The following is a 15162-nucleotide window of genomic DNA, read 5'->3' as shown; positions in this document are numbered from 1 at the left end:
GAAGCAGCCTCCGAGTCACCCCGTCTGTGCCACCGGTGTGCTCTCTGACACAGTTGCGGCTGCACTGAAGCTGACAGCAGCTGCTCCTCAAAGTGGTGATGCTGAGGGAGGCCGCCCGGACGGGAGGTCCTCTGTCACCCGTAAACCCGACCGCTCAGAAAATCGAACTCACTTTGTTTTTATGCAAAAGTGTTGAAGTAAATTACGGATATCTTGGTGTTCCGACCTTAAATACTTTGTGACTCTAAAAATTCAGTATAATGTGGCCATGTACTACTTCCTAGATACGATGTAACACCAGCCCACGTCCTGCCCAGGCCAGGCCCCCTCAGGAGCGCCTGGAAGCCCTTCCTGGCTTGCCTGTGGGGTGGTTGTGGCTGCCCCTGGTGCTTCCCTGCCCTGGAAGTAAAAGGAGACCCTGGCCTGGGCGCCAGGTCACAGGACATGTGCCCCTCACACCTGCTGGACCCCGGTGGGCTCTCTGTGGTGCAGACCCTCATCCCACAGAGTGGGGCCCACTGCCCAGTGACCAGCCTGCCAACCGCACCACTGCCCTCAGCCCCGAGGGCTTTGCAGACATGGTGGTTTTGAAAACGGGGATCCAAGGGGCTTCTCTTCTTGGTTTCAAAGTGTGGCCTCCTTTCCTTCTCTGCCCCCCAGGTTGTGACGCGGTTGATTCACCTCTTGGGTGAGAAGATTCTGGGCAGCCTCCAGCAGGGAACTGCGACAGGTGTGTCCTTGGGAGCCCCACCCTCCTGGCCCCGAGCCGCACCTGCCCCGTGGCTGCCACAGGCGGTCGTGGGCGGTATGGGAGGGAACCCCGGTCCCTGTTGGACGCGGACTGGAACCGAGCATTGGGGGTGCTTGTGGGCGGCCGTGTCTGCCCCGTGCCGAACCAGTGACACGGTTCTCCAGGCTGGGACTTTCCCTGTCAGCTTATGTGTTCTCTTCTGGTTCTAATTCAGAGAGGGTGCTCTGTGAGATGCTCGCTGGCACCTTGTCCTGGTCCGCAGTGGCGGGAACCACCTGCACCTGCCTTGGCCTGTGGTCCCCTCTGCTGGAGCCCCTCCTCAGAGCACCCGCCTGGCTCCCCAAGCCCTGCTCCCCTCTGTTTCCCTTTTCCACTTCATTTCAGCCCCTGACTCATCCTACCGCTCCCCAGTCATCTCCTGTGTAGTCTGTGCCCCATGCCGGCTCAGGGCAGAGGGCAGCCTTGTGTCTCCTGGCAGCGACCTGGACACAGGACTGTGCTTTGTGGAAGGACTGGGGTGGCCAGCATGCCCAGTGGGACCACAAAGTGTGGTGGTGTCCCCTGAGTCTACTACAGCTCATCTCGATCAACTATGTCTGCAAAGACCCATTTCCAAACGAGGTCACACTCAGGTCCGCGGTGTGCATGGAGGCATGGCTCAACGTGTGCTGTGTCTTCACGTCACCTCTGACCACCTGCATGGTCTGCTCGAAGCGGGTTTCTTGTGGAAAGCACATAGGTGGTATTTTTATCATCCCGTGTGACAACTTGGTATGTGTTTTTTTTAAGATTTTATATATTTATTTGAGAGCCAGCCAGCACAAGCTGGGGGAGGAACAGGGAGAGGGAGAAGCAGGCTTCCTGCTGAGCAGGGAGCCCGACGGGGGGCTCGATCCCAAGACCCTGGGATCCTGACCTGAGCCGAAGGCAGACGCTTCACCGACGGAGCCCCCAGGCCTCCCCGCCAGACTGCTTGTTCAGTCAGTGTGCACACATCTGTGTCGAGCACGATTACTCCCGAGCTGGGATCGGTGCCTGTCCCTGCAGTGTTTCCTGTCCTCCCCTCTTGTCGTCTTTCTCTGGTTCTCCTTCCATCTTCTCTCGAGTTCCCTCAGCCCTTCCGAGTGTTTTGTTTGTGGTCTGTTGCACTTCAAGCATGGGTCACGTGGCGCTCTCCGTAGCTGCTGTGGGGTCGCAGCTCCCCTCCCTCACTGTGACTCCCAGGGTTGTGCTCAGTGAGCCCCTCCCACAGCCTGGGAACTGCTGTGGAAGCACGAGAGGAGACTCGGCTAGAAAGCACCGCCACCCTTCATTCCGGCGGCCCTTCCCCGCGGTCCGAGGACATGCCTTTCACAGCAGCCCTCCCGGGCCAGGTCTGTTGGCCACGGACTCTCCAAGCTTCCTTCTCTCAGCCCATCTGCGTGTCACCTCCATCCCCAAGACGCATTTGCCGATGCGTGGCCGGCCCCGGGGAGCGGCTGCCTGTGGCCTCCACAGCTTCTGATGAGAAGCCCCGATGTGGCTGTTCCCACATCTGTGTCCCACCCTTTCTCGGGCTGCGTTGAATACTCTTTGTCCTTAGTGTGTAGAGACTACACGCTCATCTTCTGGAATCCGTAGATGCATGTCTTTCAGCAGACGTGGGACGTTTCCAGCGTTTATTTCTTAAGATGCTCTTTCAGTTCTGTCCCTTTATCCTTCCGGAAGTCCAGGGACACAAATGCTAGACCTTCTCTTACTGTTTCTGAGGTCTTGGGGCACCGCCGGCTTTTCCCTTCCCCCAGTGTTGAGATGGCACGCCTTCTCGCGATCTTGTCTTCTGTCTCCACCACGACTGTGCACCTGTGCTACTGGTCATGGCTGCTGTGTCGCCGCTGCCTTTTTGTCCTTGTCAGTAATTCCAGATTCTGTGACCTGTTGTCACATTTGTCCGTTGTTGTAGGCGAGGTTTTCCTGGCTTTTGTTATAGCTGCTAATTCTGGATTATATCCTATATTTCAGGCATGATGTCATGATGTCATGGGGCTCTGGTCCTGCCTCTTCTGTTCTAGCCGACTGTCGGTGTGCTCATGCTCCCAGAGCATGTCCTGGCCCTGCCTGTTCGTTAGTTAGGTAGTTAGTTAGACTGTCTCTTAGGATGTTAGTTCGGTTATCAAGGCCTTTGCAGTGTGACCCCGGTCTGCCCTGCCATGTGCTCCTCAGAGCCGCTGTGCGGTCCTGGCTGGTTTCACGTGTGGGCCAGGCGGAGATGAGTGAGCCCAGGACTGCTTGCTGGGGTGAGAGAACTATTTCTGCATCTTCTCCCTGGGATTTCCCTGTGCTGCAGGGCCTAGAGAGTTGGGGGGCTCCAGCCCACTGTGTCTGCAGCCTGGCTGCCCTGGGAAAGAGCTCTGGAGGCGGCCCCTGGCCCAGGGTGGGGGGCGGAGGAGCCTGCCTGGCTATAGCAGGAGAGGGGCAGGGGCGCCGCGGCCTTGGTGGCCTTGGCGGCCATGGTGGAGTGCTTCCCACGAGTGGAGGCCCCAGCCCGGCCGCTCTCCTCTCTGCGCCCTCCGAGCCGCCTCAGGACTGCTGGCGGCAGTCCGGGGGCGTGTGCCTGCCCCATCTCCCTCTTGGCCAGAACCAGAGCTCCCAGTGCTCCAGCAAAGGCTGAGAGAGAGCCATGCGGAGCTGGCAGTAGAGTCCCCTTTGGTTCTGCCTCAGATGGAGGGTCCTGACATCAGAGGCCACTAGAAAAGACAGAGAGGAGGGGAGCCAGGAAGAGAGCCCTCGGCGTATCCAGGCTGCAGGAGACCAGGGTCTGTTTGGGGTGTGGCCAGCAGGAGGGTGAGGCTGACCCCCCTAGCCACCTCCGTGAAAACAGGTGCTGCTGGCCCAGAAATGACCATTGTTGGAAATAAACTTCCAGGGATCCTCTGATGGGTGACCTTGTGGGTCAACGGGTCTGTGGTTCCTTCCCTGTGCCGTGGGGGCCCCAGGGCTGCACAGAGCTTCCTGGGCCTCGCATCTAGAGGACCGAGACTCTGTGGTCCCAGGGATAGGGGCTCTTACTGCACTGGCTTGTCGCTCCGAGCTTCAGGCTGCCATCCCTCATAGGTCGCACTTACTGGTTCTAGAGCCCATGGTGGAAACACCATAGGTGGCCTCACCTGGCAGAGCATTTGAACTCTCCGAGGTTTCTCTGGGTCACAGGGTCTTTTCCTCACGCCATGCCTTTCTCATCAGTGAGGCCCGAGTCCCGGAGTGTGTGAACGGCAGGGCGCTCACAGTGCGGCCTGCTGCTTCGGCAGGAAAGGCAGGCTGGTCTGGTGGGCAGGCGCGGGACACTTTGATTAGGGAAGCCAGGAGCGAACCCCGGGGCCTTTTCCTCTCTCCTAGGCCCTTGTATCCTGGGGCATCAAGAAACAGAGACACTGGTTAGTGCCAGCCCAGCCCCTTAGGCCAACACGCGACCCTGTGCTCCGCAGGTCACCAGTTTGGGCTACACGCCGCCAGCAGCAAATGGGACTCGGGGAACCCCGCCAGCAACCTCTCCACGGTGGCTGTCATGCCTGTGTCAGAGGACGTGCCCCTCACTGCCTTCGCCCTGGAGCTCAAGCACGCCCTCAGTGCCGTCGGTAAGTCCTGCCCAAGGCCGGCTGGGTCCCGTCGGTAAGTCCTGCCCAAGGCCGGCTGGGTCCCGTCGGTGAGTCCTGCCCAAGGCCGGCTGGGTCCTCGGGAGCCTTCCTCCTCTCGCCTTGTGGTCCTCTGGTTCCTTCTGCAGGTGCGCCAGCGTCCTTCACAGCTAGCCCTTGTGAGTGCTGGGGACAGGGCTGCCACGGGAGCAGGAGAACATCCGCCCAGCATCTCCTGACGGTCCTGATGCTAGGCGTGGTCTTGTGGGCCGAGGGCTGTCCCTCCTGCACCTGCGGCTCAGGGAGCCTCCTACCCGGAGGGGACAGTGTGGTGCTGCAGGAGCTGGCTGACCGTGTGGAAAATGCCCTTGGCTGGGCTCAGGGAGCTTGGGTAGCATTTCCGAATTCCTGACAGCTGGTAAACTTTGGAATTCAAGAACAAGGAATTGAAATTTTGAGAACTCTTAGAAATACCCCAAATCATGAAGTGTTCTGTGTTCCTTTTTTTTTTTTTAAGTTTTATTTATTTGAGAGAGAGTGAGCGAGCGAGGGGGCAGAGGGAGAGAGAGAGAATCTCAGACTCCCTGTTGAGCAGGGAGCCCAACACGAGGCTCGATCCTCCCACCCTGAGAACATGACCTGTGCCAAAGTTAAGAGTCGGACGCTCAACTGATGGGGCCAGCACGAGCCCCAAGGCGTTCTGTGTTCTCAATTCTTTATGAGTTCTTCTAGAACTGCGAGCGACGGTAACGGAGTACGTCAGTCTTCTGTGAGGCAGGTACACTGCAGATTTCAGTGCTTGTCTTTTGAAAACGCGGCACGATAGTAAACCCAGTGAGTGTTCTGTTCCTGTCGTGAAACAGCGTGAGAAAGGTGTATATTTTCACAGTTTCTACCTGACATAGACATTCGATAATAGAAAGCATTAAATAAATACCAAATAAAAATGACGTATAAAATTGGAAGATACTGCTCTAGGTCCTTAAAACGTATTCTGAAAACGAAATTCTGCAACACAGAAGGCATGGTTGTCCCGTCCCTCTTGATCTTTGCCTCATAACAGCCGCACCCAAAGCTGGGCTCGTGCTCCTCTCCTGTGGGTGTCCCTCATGCCATCCGGGGCTGACGGCGCGTCTCTGAGTCCTACAGCAGAGATGTGTCACTTTCATAAAAGCTTATTCTGTTTTAAAAAAAAAAAAAAAAAAGTTAGGGGCGTCTGGGTGGCTCAGTGGGTTAAAGCCTCTGCCTTCGGCTCAGGTCATGATCTCAGGGTCCTGGGATCGAGCCCCACATCAGGCTCTCTGCTCAGCAGGGAGCTTGCTTCTCCCTCTCTCCCTGCCAGTCTCTCTGCCTACTTGTGATCTCTGTCTGTCAAATAAATAAATAAAATCTTAAAAAAAAACAAAACTTTATTTTGTAGTAATTACAGATTCATAGGAAGTTACAAAAACAGTGAAGAGAGGATCATGTTCCTTTCCCCCTGGTTAAGCGACTGCAGCACACTGTCGAGGTCAAGAGGGTCACTGGTGCATCTGCAGAGGTCCCTGGTGTCGGTGGGCGCTCTGTGCCATGGTGACTGCCGGGGAGGTTCCTGCCACCACAACCAGGTGCAGCACTCCGCTGCCCCTCTGGCAACCCTAACCCTGTTCTCCCGGGTTGTCTGGTTCCAAGGGTGCCCTGAGAACAGAGTCCTGCATGGGTGACCCTGCAGACAGGTGCACTCGGCTCAGATGACGCCCGTGTCCGTCGTGAGCTCCCCTCCACCGTAGGGCAACGGTCCGGACACACCTGGTTTCTTGAACCTCTCACCTGTGGACGGGCATTCAGCTTTCTTTGCTTTGGGGGTTTTATGAATGAGGCTCTGTGACTCTCTGGGCAGAGGGTTCCGTGTGCATGTGTGGGCACGGGGTGCGTGTGGCCGCGTGCCTGCCGTCCTTCTGGGGGACCACCCCCCGCACGCTCCCGCCAGCACTGTGCCGCCGCCCCGCGCCTCCTTGTCCTCGCCGGCCCTCGGAGCTGTCGCCGTCTGCTGTTAGTTGGAGGAGGTGCCGCACCCAGCGTGGCACCTGGTGCGGGCCTTGACCTCCCGACGTGGAGATCAGGACCTGAGCCGCAGCGGAGAAGCAGGCGCCCGTTTCCGCCGTTGTGGCGGGTGGGCAGTGAGGATGCGTCGCGGCTCCGGCTGCATCTCTCCGCGGTGGACAGAGCAGACTGTCTCCCGTCCTTTCCACCGTCTGTGCGTCCTCTCCGGCGTTTCTCTTTTTCTGACTGGGTTCTTTGTTTTCTTACCGCCGAGGTTTGAGAATGCCTCGCCCTGAGCGGACACGGGCTCTTGGCTGGGCTGTGGTGCTGCCCGCGCTGCCCCGACGCTTCCACAGGGCTGACCACACGCCGTGGTCACGTCAGCTGGCTCTGGTGGCCTCGTACCTCCTTTTAGCTCCTTTTCCCTTTCCAGTAGCGTTTCTAAAAACTCTGCACCCAGCCCTAGGGCCTAGATTTTCTCCCATGTTTTTTCAAAAGCCCTGAAGTTTTATGTTTATTTCTTTAAAGATTTATTTATTTGAGAGAGAGAATGTGTGTGCATGTGGCGGGTGGGGAGAAACAAGGGAGAGGGAACATCCCTGTCAGGCTCCACATCCACAGGACCCTGTGGTCCTGACATCAGAGAGTCGGACACTTAACCAACCGAGCCACCCCGGGAACCCCCTGCAGTTCCGCATTTAACTTAATTATCTGTTTGGAGGCTCATTTTTGTAAAAGGTTTGAAGTTTAGTAGAGATTTATTTTTTTGCTTATAAATACTCAGTTTTCCTGCTATCATTAATGAGGAACCACCCCTCTTCCACCGAGTGATGCTGGCACCCGCCGGGAACTAGTTTCCATCGCGATGGGCTCGTTTCTGGGCCCTGCTCTCCGAGCTCCGCGCGTCCGTCTCCAGGCCAGCGCCGCGCTGTGCTGACTGCGAGCGTCGTGGCAGGTCCGGAGACAGGAAGCGGGAGGCCTCCGGCTCCGTTCCTCTGCAGGCTGGTTCCGAGTGCTCAGGGTCCCCGAGATCCGCAGGGATTTCAGGACTGGTTTTTCTCCATCTCTAAAAACGGCACTGGGACTCGGACAGGAGTCGCGCGGACTCCGCGGTTCGCCCCCAGTGTGCGGACACTTCGGCGACGTTCGGTCTTCCAGCCCGTGAGCGCGGGACGCGTTTCCACATACTCACGTCTTCTTTGGTCTCTTTCAGCGACGTTCCGTGGTTTTCGGTGAACGAGTCTCTGTCTCCTTGGTTACATTTATTCCTTATGTTTTGCTCTTCTTGATGCTATTATAAATTACTTTTCTTAACCTCTTTTTTTCCTGATGGTTTATTGTCCGTGTATAGGAACATAACTGACTTCTGTGTCATATTTATGTCCTACAACTTCATTTATTACTCGTGCCAGTTTTTGGTGGACTTTTTGGGTTTCTTTACATGTAAGATTGTATCATCTCCAAGCACAGATGCTACTTTTCCTTTATAGTCTGACACCTTTTGCATCTCTCTTCTTTGCCTAAGTGCTGTGGCTGGACTGCAGCACGCTGTCGAACAGAAGTGGCGAGGGCAGTGTCCTCGCCTTGTTCCTGATCATCTGGGAGAATTCTTGGTCCCGCGGCACTGACCGTGATGTCTGCTCGGGTGCTCATGTGTTGCCTTTAATAGATGGAGGAAGTTTCTTCTTAGTAATAGTTGGTGGGTTTTTTTTTTAAGGTTTTTGTTTTTGTTTTTGTTTTTGTTTTTTAAGATTTTATTTATTTATTTGACAGACAGAGATCACAAGTAGGCAGAGAGACAGGCAGAGAGAGAGGAGGAAGCAGGCTCCCTGCTGAGCAGAGAGCCCGATGCGGGGCTCGATCCCAAGACCCTGAGATCATGACCTGAGCTGAAGGCAGAGGCTTAACCCACTGAGCCACCCAGGCACCCCAAGGTTTTGTTTTTTAAGTAACCTCTACACCCCACGTAGAACTCGAACTCACAACCCCAAGATGAAGGGTCACTGCTGCACTGATGGAGCCACCGGGAACCCTCCATTTTGTGTCTGTCACATCAGTAATGTCCCACTGTCATTTCTGATTTTAATCATGTGAGTCTTCTCTCTTTCTTCTTTATTCACCTAGCTTAAGGTTTGTCAGTTTTGTTGATTCAGAGAACCAACTTTTGTTTTCATTGATTTTCTCTATCATTTTTCTGTTCTCCGTTTTATTTATCTCTGTTCTAATCTCAATTATTTCCTTCCTTCTGTTTGCTCTGGGTCTAGTTGCTGTTCTTTTCCTACTTACCCAAGGTATAAAATTTGGTGCTTCGCAAAAAACTTCAAGTCTTAGCAAACCAAAGACCTGGATGCACCGTGAGTGCGCGTTACTCAATGAGAGAAGCCAGTCTGAGAAAACACACACCGTGTGGTTCCAGCTGTCTGGTGCTCTGGAAGAGGCAGAGCTGTGGACACGGTGCAAAGATGGCGGTTGCCTGGGCCCAGGGGACCAGAGGCATGGAAGCGGGGTGTGTAGAGGACTTTTAGAGCAGTGAAAATAGTCTGTGTGATAGCACAGTGGTGGACAGGTGTCATTCCGCGTCTGTCCAGACCCAAACAGGGTACAACGTAAAGGACCCTGATAGGCAGGCTGACTTTGACTTTAGTTCATCCTGATGCGTCAGCATTGGCTCGTGGACTGTGACAACGGACCAGATTCCTGCAGGATGCTAGTAATGGGGAGGTAGGGGAGAGAAGGGTGTGTACGGGAACTCTGTGTACTTTCTGCTCAGTTTTTCCCTAGACCTAAGTACATTTTTAAAAATAAAGTCTATAAATGGTTTAAAGAAAGAAAGAAAGAAAGCTGGGTCCCTGATTTGAGATCTTTCTTCTTTCTTTGAAGCACGTTGGTAGCTCTGGGCTTCTCTCCACAGCCGACGGCTCCCTCCCTGTGTTTGGGATGCTGTGTTTCTGTTTCCCTTGGTGTCCAGGTTACTTCTTTGACCTGTGGGTAGTTCAGGAGGGAGTCATTTAATTTCCACACATTTGTGAATCTTCTGTTTCTCCTGTTACTGATTTCTGGTTTCATACCGTTGTGGCCAGAAAATGATACTTTGTATGGTTTCACTTTTAAGTTTATTAAGACTGGTTTTGTGGCCCAACATACAGTCTGTCCTAGAGAATGCCTAGGTTATGTTGTTGTTGTTGAAGTTCCCTGCCCGTCGTGGGGCTCAGACTCATGACCCCAGCACGAGGTGTCGCGCGCTCCCCAGGCAGAGCCAGCCAGGAGTCCCTGGATGAAGTCGCGGGGGATGTGCTGGGTGCGCGGCTCTGGGGGGCATTTTTGTCTCTGCGTTGTGGTACGTGTGTGGCGGCCTCTCCTGCGGCTTCAGTTTCTGTCTGCCAGTGACCAAGACGTTGGTTGCCCAGCATCGGGTTGCCGTCTTCTCCTCGATGGTGGGCGTGGTTCTTTATGTGACCCAGACACAGTCCCTTGTTTGAGTGCCAAGACTGCACGCATCTGTCTCTGTGGTTTGATTTTTTATTCTAATGATGTCCTTTGAAAACAGAAGCTCTTAACTCTAGTTCAGGCCAGTTTATCGACTGTTTTCTTCCATCATTACTGCTTTTGCGTTTTCCTGAAGGAACTGCACGCTGCCCCAAGCATGAAGGTGTTCTTCTAAACTCTCCACAGTGTTGCTGTCCCTGTTCAGTTTACAGTCCATGGGGACGGCTTCTGGGGACGATGGGACTCAAGATTCACTTTGTCCGCGGGGATGGTCAGTGACTCAGACACGCCTTTCAGGAGACTGAACTTGGCCCATTGCTGTGCTGACGCATTTGCCCAAAGCCCAGTCCCCGTGCTTATGTAGGTTGCTTTCCCTCATGGGGGAAGATTCTAGGCTGATATCAAGCCATTCTCTTCCAGCACTTGGAGGTGGTGGTCCATTTCCTCAGCTTCCAGTGTTTGGGAAGGAGGCCGTCTGGCAGCCCGGCCAGAGCAGGCTGGAGCAGCAGCCCGGCCAGAGGCCACGTCGGCTGTGCCCCACGGAGCCACAGATGCAAGTGTGGGAGAGCCATCCTGTTTCTCCTCTCTGCCCTGGCCCTGCCTGCCACCGGGCCTTCAGCAGAGCCCTGCTAGGGCCAGGGTTGGTCACCACAGGAGCTGCAGCCCACCTTTGCTGCTCCACACTTCCCTAAGGGGTCCCTCAGGGCCCCCCTGAGTCTAGGCAGGGGTATCTACACGGGAGACACACGCCAGTGGGCAGGGAGAGCCCAGCCTGGGGTCCCTGGAGGGCCTCAGGGCTGGGGTTCTTGGTGTTCCTGCAGCTAGACACAGCCTGCCAGTCCCATCGCATCCCATATGACGTCCCAGAGAGGTGGGCAAGACACATCACTGTGGTGCCCAACAGGGTCCGTGACGCAGCCCAGCCCTAAGAGATTTCCCTCCCTCTGTAGGAGCCCTGCCGATGACCCGCCGAGCTTGTAGCCAGGAGTGCAGGCCGCAGCAGGACGAGCCCCTCACCGCAGTCCGTGGGAGGAGTGGCTTCCCTGCTGCTGAAGCCTGAGGCGCCTGTGCGTGTGTGCTGGTTGTGCCAGATACACACCCCTGTTCTGTGTGCCTCTAGGGAAGCAGATGCTTCCAGTTAAAATACAAGGCAATGGTTTCTCATGTCTCTGCTTTTAACTGAAGCTCTGGGAGAGCTCTGTACAAGTGTAGGGGTAAGAAGGAGGCCCTCGGGACTTCTGGGTCCTCTCCAGCCCAGGGTTGTGGGTGCGCCCCTGGGGCCCTATCTGCTGATTCCGGTGCTGGTGCCCCTGGCTGGGCAGGCCCCGGCACCTGCGGACAGGCAGGCATCATCAGACACAGGGGTGTGCAAAGATGTGCGCCTCCACATGGCTGAGTACGTCAGTACACGTGTTGGATCCAGCCAGCCCTGCTCCCCGGGGTTTGGGCCCCCAGCACACACGGTCTCGGTGTTGCAAAGATCTGAATGCTTTCTGTGCCGCCAGGAGACTGAGCGTCAGAGAGCCCGGTCTGGAAGCCCTGGGGCTGCTGGTCCCGGGTGGTGGGCTGCCAGGGCAGTTTTCTGTAGTTCTGGTTTGTGTTTTCAGGCCCTGTCCTGCTGTTGGCCAGTGACAACGTAAAACAGCGCCTCGGCTCTGCTGCCCTGGACAGGTGCGCCAGCCCTTGTGTGGGACAGCTTCCGGCGCCCTGGGGTTCCCAGCACAGCCTTGAGCTGCACCTTCCACGCCTGCGCGCACCCCGCTGTCCGCGTTCCCCTAACCCCCTGGAGTCTGTGGGCCCTCCTGCTCGGTCTGCAGCACCGGGACCCGCTCCCCACCCCCCCGTCTGTGCTCTGGCATCGGTGTCCCTCCACGTGTGTCTTCCAGTATCCACGAGTACCGGCTGTCCAGCTGGCTGGGGCAGCAGGAGGACATCCACCGGATCGTGCTGTACCAGGCGGACGGCACGCTCACACCATGGACCCAGCGCTGCATCCGGCAGGCTGACTGCATCCTCATCGTGGGCCTGGGCGAGCAGGAGCCCTCAGTGGGCGAGGTGCGCGGGCGGGCGGGGGCGGGCCTGGGGGCGGGGCCTGGGGGCGGGGCCTGGGGGGACGGGCCAGGTCCTGGTCCGCTGCTCTCTTCACGCCGCTCTGTTTCTCTGTCTTTTCCTTCGAGTGAAATATTTTGAGAACTCGGGAAGAGACAGATCATAAAAGCCGACACCCGCAGCTCTGGCCTGCGTGTTTTGGAAACATTTTGCTGCATTGACCTCTGGTGGTTTTAGCACAAAGCAGGGCAGCTGCCCTGAAGTGGCCCTGGGGGGCCTCTTGTGAAGTGGCGCCTTTCCTGTTCCACTATGAATGTGTTCAGCGCTGGTTTTCAGGTCTAAATTTGATAAAAATCGTGTCCTATTTTATATCACTTTGAAGGGTCCTTTTTTCTCAACACTTAGGTGTTCAAGCTTTATCCATATTGTTTCCCTCATTTTTATGACTGTTGAGTCTCCTCTCTGTGAGCACCGCCATCTGTCTGTTCTCCGCTGTGAGGTGACATCGCCGGCCCACTTTGTCTCCAGCTTCAAGGCTGCGGGATGTCAGCTCCTTCCTCTCTCTGACCCTGGGGCAGCTAAAATTGCCCGACTCCGAAGCAGGTTCCTCCTCTGCAGGCGGAGCTGCAAGGCAGCGTGCCTCAGTGAAGTGACCTTCACTGAGAAGGTCACAGTGTGTGCCCACGAGGTGCTGTGAGAGCCACGGACGGGGAGAAGGCCCTCCCCTCCTGGCCACTCTCACCCAGCCCGGCGTGAAGCAGTCACGTGGCCAGGCAGACCCCTGGGTCACAGCTTTGACCGCCAAAGGGCAGAGCACAGCACAGCCAAACTGGCTCCCAGGACCAGGCTGCCACCTGCCAAGGCCCTGCCCGAGACCCTCCTGCCTGTGGGGGCGGGTCCATCGGGCAGGGGCTGGAGTGGGGGCCTCCGTGACCACCCAGCTCTGGCGGTCAGCCGCGTCCTGCCGGCGCCTTCACGCTGCGCTGTCCTGCAGCTGGAGCGGATGCTGGAGAGCACGGCCGTGCGTGCGCAGAAGCAGCTGATCCTGCTGCACCGGGAGGACGGGCCAGCACCCTCTCGTACCGTCGAGTGGCTGAACATGCGTAGCTGGTGCTCCGGCCACCTGCACCTCTGCTGTCCTCGCCGCGTCTTCTCCAGGAGAAGCCTGCCCAAGCTGGTGAGGTTTGGGCGGTGGGCCGGCCCCACGGGAACGCCTGGCCTCCAGAGCAGCCTTCCTGACTTGCTTTGTGATGGAGGAGTACAGTTCCTTCCCGTTCCCTCTTCAGGTCCCTGTAGTCTGAGCTTGCTGGGCCGCTGATGAGGCTGGCTTGCCTCTCTGTGAGCTCACATTTTCCTGAGCTTGACTTTTGGGGGCTGTACCTAGGAGAGGGATGTGGCCCCTGTCCGTCAGCAAGCGTCTGTCTCTGGGGCCGCAGAGGGGAAGCATGCTGGCACGCACGTACCTCCACAGGAAGGCAGCGGGGAGGTCACTGGAGCCCGCCAAGGGGCGGGAAGAGAGCCTTCTCAGCCCTGGGGGCTTGGGGCCTGGGCGCCCCAGAGGCTGCCCACATGCCACAACCTGCCTGGCCCCATGGCTCAGTGGACAGTGTCCTCATAGCCCTTGCCCAGCACAGACTCCATCTGGGGGACTCGGTGGGGGGGAGGGGGCGTGGCACTCGGTGGTCTCCTGCTGGGCCCTGGAAAGGGCTTTGGGTCTGGAATAGAGCAAACCACCCTGGTCAGGCCACAGTGTGTGGGACTTGGCCCAGCCCTCCCTGGCCCCTGGCCCCTCTCTCAGGTGGAAATGTACCAGCGAGTCTTCCAGAGGCCCCCAGACCGGCACTCGGACTTCTCCCGCCTGGCTCGGGTCCTGACCGGCAACGCCATTGCCTTGGTGCTTGGGGGAGGCGGGGCAAGGTGAGTCCCCACGTGCAGCCGCTGTGTGTGTGCACGTGTGTGTGCTGATGAGGGCGCTGAGCTCGTCCTAGCTGCAGGCCCCGCAGGTCAGCCCCACACACGACCAGGCATGTCTGCACACCTGGCTCTGCCTTGCCAAGCAGTGCTTCCCGCAGGCTCTCCCAGGTTTTAACGGTTGTCCGTGCAGTAGAAGATTCCTGTCTTGTTCTAACAGTCTTTGTTGGAAGTTTCTGCTTGTCTGTTAGCCATCCGTGCCTCCTCTGAAAACTGTGTTCTTACCGTTTGCCAGTCTTTCCGTTGGGCTCCGGGTGAGTGTCTTTCCGTTTTAATATACACTTTATAGAGCGCCGGTTTCATCTGCTCACAGACCTAGCGCGGCTTCCTCGAGTTCTGTGGGCTGATGCGTTCCTGAAATGACTTCTGTCCCATGTGTGTCACTCTGGCTATTGCTGCCTTTCCCCTGAGCTTAAAGAGGGATCTGCTCCTGGAGCAGACGTGGAGCCCGGGGCCGCCGTCAGGAGGTACAGTGAGGCCCAGGCCTTCTGCTGGCGAACCAGATGCTCATGGAAGGGCAGAGCAGCGCCTGCCACACCCGTGCTGGGCCCCTGCCCCTCGGAGGGAGTGGGGGAGAGCAAGGGGCACCCAGCCTGAGCGCTGGGCTGCGGGGCGCATGTTTAATGGAAATTTAGTTTAATCAAAATAATACTTAGTTTTAAAGGCCTGTGGCCGTTCCCTGAGGCAGTCCTCTGCCTGCCTAGCCCTGACGGTGTGTCCGGAGGGGTTCCCGAGACTGTGACCCGCAGCGTGGTGTTGGCTCTCCGCTCGTCTGCATTTCCAGATGGCACTCCTATTTTGTGTGTTCGGGTTTTGTTCAGTTCTTCTGTCCATCCATCATCTACCTATCACCTGCCGTCCACCTACCTATCACGGCTCGTCCATCTGTCCACCCGTCCATCTGTCCTCTGTCCTCTGTCTGTCAGTCCCTCTCCCTGCTCACCACTTCCAGTCCCAGTACGGTTCCCACACTGGTCCCGCTGGTTGTCTCTGTGTCTCTTAGTCTGACAACGTGGCATGCGTCCTTGCACAGGTGTGGCTGTACGTCCTTCCTCGTAGCTGCTGTGGGCTGGGTGTCACGGATGGCTGCCCAGGCCGCCCCGGAGCACCCGCCTCCTGTCAGTGTGCTCGCCTCCATCCCGGACGGCCTCTGCTTCACCGTGTGTGGGAGCCACACCCGCCCAGGCCTCCCACCACCTCTGGGCTCTGCTGGTTGCTTTCCAGTCCGGCTGATGGGACATGGTCTTGGATTTTCCCTTCACTGTCATCCTG

General features: G+C 57.1%; 1 protein-coding gene across 2 annotated transcripts in view; it reads left to right on the top strand.

The window, feature by feature from the left end:
• LOC111145773 (patatin like phospholipase domain containing 7) overlaps positions 1-15162 on the top strand; it is a 59818-nt gene that overhangs the window by 34311 nt on the left and 10345 nt on the right. For both annotated transcript variants that reach the window (XM_022500963.1, XM_022500964.1), the window contains exons 21-26: positions 661-730; positions 4216-4365; positions 11478-11541; positions 11757-11925; positions 12914-13096; positions 13718-13836. In XM_022500963.1, the coding sequence (XP_022356671.1) occupies positions 661-730; positions 4216-4365; positions 11478-11541; positions 11757-11925; positions 12914-13096; positions 13718-13836 (755 nt within the window). The remainder of the gene's footprint in view (positions 1-660; positions 731-4215; positions 4366-11477; positions 11542-11756; positions 11926-12913; positions 13097-13717; positions 13837-15162) is intronic.

This window comes from Enhydra lutris, unplaced genomic scaffold (assembly GCF_002288905.1).
Source record: "Enhydra lutris kenyoni isolate GAN:26980312 unplaced genomic scaffold, ASM228890v2 scaffoldscaffold13, whole genome shotgun sequence".
Lineage (NCBI taxonomy): Eukaryota > Metazoa > Chordata > Mammalia > Carnivora > Mustelidae > Enhydra > Enhydra lutris.
The sequence above is the reverse complement of the archived record's forward strand: the minus strand, read 5'-3'. Positions and strand labels throughout refer to the sequence as shown.